The sequence below is a fragment of the Perca fluviatilis genome, chromosome 14 (assembly GCF_010015445.1).
Source record: "Perca fluviatilis chromosome 14, GENO_Pfluv_1.0, whole genome shotgun sequence".
NCBI classification, from domain to species: Eukaryota; Metazoa; Chordata; class Actinopteri; order Perciformes; family Percidae; genus Perca; species Perca fluviatilis.
This window is the reverse complement of record NC_053125.1, coordinates 28,370,095-28,376,491: the sequence shown is the minus strand read 5'-3', so window position 1 is coordinate 28,376,491 and position 6,397 is coordinate 28,370,095. Positions and strand designations below refer to the sequence as shown.

The 6,397-nt window shown below is 42.1% G+C and overlaps 1 protein-coding gene across 1 annotated transcript; it reads left to right on the top strand.

The window, feature by feature from the left end:
* The first annotated feature begins 662 nt into the window (after positions 1-662).
* LOC120572578 (type II inositol 3,4-bisphosphate 4-phosphatase-like) lies at positions 663-6,104 on the top strand. The gene is made up of 3 exons (XM_039821901.1): positions 663-682; positions 3,499-3,596; positions 5,865-6,104. The coding sequence occupies exons 1-3, from the start codon at positions 663-665 to the stop codon at positions 6,065-6,067; spliced, it is 321 nt and encodes a 106-aa protein (XP_039677835.1). The 3' UTR covers positions 6,068-6,104.
* The last annotated feature ends 293 nt before the right edge of the window (positions 6,105-6,397 follow it).

Genomic DNA, 6,397 nt, shown 5'->3' with positions numbered 1-6,397 from the left:
CACAGACAGCACACAGACACACACACATACACACACACACACACACAGAGACATACACACACAGAGAGAACAACACACACACACATATACAGAGAACACATACACATATAGAGAGACACACACACAAAAAAACACAAACAAACAAAAACACACACACACACATACACATATAGATGACATGTGAGATACATACACATACACACACAGACACACACAGAGAGACACAGACGACACACAGAGACACACACACACACAGAGACACACACACACACAAAATACACACACACACAGTCACACACGCACGCACACACACACACAAAAATATTTGTGTACTTTAATTTGTGTGTGTGTGTCTGTGTGTTTATGTCTGTGTGTATGTGTGTGTCTGTGTGTGTGTGTGTGTGTGTGTGTGTGTGTGTGTGTGTGAGTGTGTCTCTGTGTGTGTGTGTGTCTATATGTGTATGTGTGTGTGTGTGTGTGTGTGTGCGTGTGTGTCTGTGTCTATATGTGTGTCTCTGTGTGTGTGTGTGTGTGTGTGTGTGTGTGTGTGTGTGTGTGTGTGTGTGTGTGTGTGTGTGTGTGTGTGTGTGTGTGTGTGTGCAGGTGACGAGGTGGGGATGCTGGAGGACATGGAGGTGGGGGTGGCAGACCTGAGCACAGTTATGCCTAACTTCCAGCGCAGGCAAAATCAGAACAACCGGATGACCTGTCTCCCACTTCAGCTTGGGAGTATGGAGGGGAACCTCACACACACACACACACACACACACACACACACACACACACACACACACACACACACACACATACATACAAATAAAACTATTCAATTTTTCTTTTCACTTTTTTTTTCAATGTTTTTGCACTTTTCAATTTTTTGTCAATTTTTTGTCATTTCTTTCAATGTTTTGCACTTTTCAATATTTTTGTCACTTTTGTAACTTTGCCAATGTTTTTGTCACTTTTCCCTTGCCCTCTCTCCTTCAATGTTTTTTGCACTTTTTCAATTTTTTTGTCACTTTTTTTGTCATTTCTTTCAATGTTTTTGCACTTTTTCAATGTCTGTCACTTTTTTGTAACTTTTTTCAATGTTTTTGCACTTTTCAATGTGTACTTTTCAAAATCTTTTTTCAATTCTTTTGTCACTTTTGTCACTCTTTTCAATGTTTTGGCCTTTGCTTTCCAAGTTTTTGCACTTTTTCAATTTTTTTGTCACTTTTTTTGTCATTTCTTTCAATGTTTTTGCACTTTTTGTAACTTTTTTCAATGTTTTTGCACTTTTTCAATTTTTTTGTCACTTTTTTTGTCATTTCTTTCAATGTTTTTGCAATTTTTGTCACTTTTTTGTAACTTCTTCAATGTTTTTGTCACTTTTTTCAATGTTTTTGCACTTTTTCCAATGTTTTTGCACTTTTTCAATTTTTTTTGTCACTTTTTTTGTCATTTCTTTCAATGTTTTTGCAATTTTTTGTCACTTTTTTGTAACTTCTTTCAATGTTTTTGTCACTTTTTTCAATGTTTTTGCACTTTTTCAATGTTTTTGTCACGGAAATCGGCAATTTTTGCGGCGAAAGTGCAGCGTATTTGAAAAAATGCAGTCCCCTCCCCCCATAAATATGCGGACTTTGGCTGATTATGCATTGAATTATGCGATCACATAATCACGTTTTTTCTGGAGGGACTGTTTATGATGTCATTCCCTTCATACTTTAAACATTCATCGTTCTGTCCAGTCAGTGTTTGTTGGAGAGTCTGCCCGTAACCATTTTCCTGTTATAGCTTTCTTGCTAACTGCTAACAATATATTGATTAGATATTTGTGTTGCCCCGGGTAACTCACAGTGCGCGTTCACCTCTCTCATGATGCAGGGGCAGTTTGGTATTGAGGTCCCCCCGAGACTTCTGAAGCTAGTATGGAAGGAAAGACGGCGCTTGAATAAAGTTCATCCGTTCTTTTAATATTAATCAATACAGTAGAGTCTGTTGGGTCACACAACACACACACACACCACACAACACACACACACACACACACACACACACACAACACACACACAAACACACAAGACACACACAAAAACATAAAAACATACCACAAACACACACACCACATATAATACAACACAACATACACACACACAACACACACAAAAAAAAAAAAAAAATAAAAAATAAAAAAAAAAAAACACACACAAACACACACACACAAAAGACACAAACACACACAGACACACACAAAAAACATTAATACAAACAATATAATAACACACACACACACACACACACATTAATATTAAACACACACACACACACACACACACACAGACATAAACACAATAACAAACACACACACACACACACAAACACAAACACACACACACAACACAAAAAACACACACACACACACACAGACACACACACACAAATATGATAAACAAGACACATACACATACATATAGAGATAAAGACACACACAACAAAATATTATCAACACACACATATATATGACACACACACATATGCACACACACAAACAACAAACACACACACACTTCAACACATAGCACACACACACACATGCAGTCCACACAAAGATACAAAACAACACACACACAACATATACATAACACATCACACACAAATAAAACACACAATAAATACATATACATATACACAGCTAGCACACACACACACAAGCAGCAACACACATACACACAATACTCACAGCATACATAACACAGACACACAAACACATGAAAAAGAATATACAACACACACACACAGACATACGTAAGCATAGACACACACACATAGACATACACACACACACACACACACATACACACACCACACACACATGCACCATAACAAACACATGCACATTATAAACAAACATATAAGACACAGATGTAACATACACACACACAGACACAACACACACACACACACGATCACAACTAATACACATTCACACATACAACACACACACACATGTGCCGCATCAAGACACACAACACACACAAGACATACACACACAGACATACAGAATAGACACACACACAACAGATACACACAGACACACACACAGCATACACACACACACACATACATCACACAGACACATACATACATACACACACACACATACACACACAACATACAAACACACAACACACAGACACAATACAACACACATACACACACACAAAAACAACACACACACACACACAAGCACCAACAGCAGTTGAATCAAACAGAAAGAGCAGCAGTAGAATAAGAAGAGAAGACATTGTTCTGAAAGCCGTGTGCATCAGATAGAATTAACTCCACTTGTCTGTGTGTGTGTGTGTGTGTGTGTGTGTCTGTGTGTGTGTGTGTCTGTGTGTGTGTGTGTGTGTGGTGTGTGTGTGTGTGTGTGTGTCTGTCTTTCTGTGTGTGTGTGTGTGTGTGTGTCTGTCTGTCTTTCTGTGTGTGTGTGTGTGTGTGTGTGTGTCTCAGGTTTGGTGACAGCTCTCTGCAGGAGAGAGTGAACCAGCAGAGCTGTGAGCGTCTCCAAGGTTACTGCAGCACGCTGACAGACAGGCTGCCTCACACGGGTAAGACCCTCTCTCTCTCTGACTGGCTTCTCTCTCCAGCTTTTGGGTTGCGTATCGTCTGGTGTTTCCGTATTCTTATTATTCTTTTTCTGAACCTTGAGCCTAGCACACCGTTAAATCAGAAAGGAACGAAACACAGCATGTAGTTTATGTTGACGTGGTCATGTTGAGACAGCAGATTCTTATTTTTTACTTTATTGTCTTCATAATTACTTTTTTCTTTCATGAGACGCATACAGGGTGAGACAGAGAAACTAGGACCTGAACCTGCCCGTGTCTGTGTGTCTGTGTGTGTCTGTGTGTGTGTCTGTGTCTCTGTGTCTCTGTGTCTGTGTGTGTGTGTGTGTGTGTGTGTGTGTGTGTGTGTGTGTCTGTGTGTGTTGTGGTTGTCCTGTGCCCAGCTGTGTGTTGTGTGTGTGTGTGTGTGTCTGTGTGGTGTCTGTGTGTGTCTCTGTGTGGTCTGTGGTCTCTGCTGTCTGTGTCTGTGTGTGTGTGTGTGTGTCTGTGTGTGTGTGTGTCTGTGTCTGTGTGTGTCTCCGTGTGTTGGCTCCCTGTTGTCTGCTGTGTGGTCATGTGTGTGTCTGTGTGTCCTGTGTGTTCCCCTTCATTGTGTGTGTGTTCTCTCTGTCTGTGTGTCTCTGTCTGTGTGTCTCTGTGTGTCTTGTCTGTTTCTGTGTCTTGTGCTGTTGCTCCTGTGTGTCTGTGCGTGTGTCTGTGTGTCTGTCTGTGTGTCTCTGTGTCTCCCTGTGTCTGTGTTCTTTCTTGTGTTTTGTCTGTGTGTGTCTCTGTGTGTGTCTGTGTGTCTCTGTGTCTCTGTGTCTCTGTGTCTGTGTGTGTGTGTGTGTGTCTGTGTGTCTGTGTGTGTGTCTGTGTGTGTCTCTGTGTGTGTCTGTGTGTCTCTGTGTCTCTGTGTCTCTGTGTCTGTGTGTGTGTGTGTGTGTCTGTGTGTCTGTGTGTGTCTGTGTGTCTGTGTGTCTGTGTGTGTCTCTGTGTGTGTCTCTGTGTTCTGTGTCTGTGTGTGTCTATGTGTGTGTCTGTGTGTCTCTGTGTGTGTGTCTCTGTGTCTATGTGTGTGTGTGTGTCTCTGTCTGTGTGTCTCTGTCTGTGTGTCTCTGTGTGTCTCTGTCTCTGTGTGTCTCTGTGTCTGTGTGTGTCTCTGTCTGTGTGTCTCTGTGTGTCTCTGTCTCTGTGTGTCTCTGTCTCTGTGTGTCTGTGTGTCTCTGTCTGTGTGTCTCTGTGTGTCTCTGTCTCTGTGTGTCTCTGTCTCTGTGTGTGTCTCTGTCTGTGTGTCTCTGTGTGTGTGTGTGTCTCTGTGTCTGTGTCTGTGTGTCTCTGTGTGTCTCTGTGTCTGTGTGTGTCTCTGTCTGTGTGTCTCTGTGTCTCTGTGTGTCTGTGTCTCTGTCTCTGTGTCTCTGTCTGTGTGTCTCTGTCTCTGTGTGTCTCTGTGTCTGTGTGTCTGTGTGTCTGTTGTGTCTGTCTGTCTGTGTCTCTGTCTGTGTGTCTCTGTGTCTGTGTGTCTGTGTGTCTCTGTGTCTCTGTGTCTCTGTCTGTGTGTCTCTGTGTCTCTGTGTGTCTCTGTCTCTGTGTGTCTGTGTGTCTCTGTGTGTCTGTGTGTCTCTGTGTGTCTGTGTGTGTCTCTGTGTCTGTGTGTCTCTGTGTCTGTGTGTCTCTGTGTGTCTGTGTGTCTCTGTGTCTGTGTGTCTCTGTGTGTCTGTGTGTCTCTGTGTGTCTGTGTGTGTCTCTGTGTCTGTGTGTGTCTCTGTGTCTGTGTGTCTCTGTGTCTGTGTGTCTCTGTGTCTGTGTGTCTCTCTGTGTCTGTGTGTCTCTGTGTCTGTGTGTGTCTCTGTGTGTCTGTGTGTCTCTGTGTGTCTGTGTGTGTTCTCTGTGTCTGTGTGTGTCTCCTGTGTCTGTGTGTCTCTCGTTCGTGTCTGTGTGTCTGTGTGTCTCTGTGTCTGTGTCTCTTGTGTCTGTGTCTCTGTGTGTCTGTGTCTCTGTGTGTCTGTCTGTCTGTGTCTCTGTCTGTGTGTCTCTGTCTGTGTGTCTCTGTCTCTATGTGTCTCTGTGTCTCTGTCTCTGTGTGTCTCTGTGTCTCTGTCTCTGTGTGTCTCTGTCTCTGTGTGTCTCTGTGTCTCTGTCTCTGTGTGTCTCTGTGTCTCTGTCTCTGTGTGTCTCTGTGTCTGTGTGTCTATGTGTCTCTGTGTCTGTGTCTGTCTCTGTGTGTCTCTGTGTGTCTCTGTCTGTGTGTCTCTGTCTCTGTGTCTCCGTCAGCTGGTATCCAGTCACTACCAGACCTGCTGTCCTCTCTGGATCGCAGCGTCCAGACCAAGAAGAGGAAGAACGTGGAGGTCCTGTGGATCGCTGCTACGGTAACACGTCAGCCCTACACCAGTCCAGCGCCGCAACTATCAACGCTCCGTGTAAAGCTTAGCAGTTCAATGTTCTCAGCACAAACGGACATTTGGAAAAACTGAAAAATGGGTTCCAATATAAACATTTTTATTTTTTTGTTCCAACCTTGACAAATAAAAAAATTGGATCTTTAAACTGTTTTTTCAATTTTCAGTTTTTTTATTCAGAGGAATCAGACAATGAGAAAATTACAAAATTGCGTCTAAGCTCCAGTTATTCATAATACTGCCATGGTATTCTCTCTCCGTAACTATTAATAATCATATATAATAACTATCACTAATCATTAATAATCATATCACTAATCATTTATAATCATATATAACTATCATTAATCATTAATAATCATATATAACTATCACTAATCATAATCATATATAACTATCACTAAT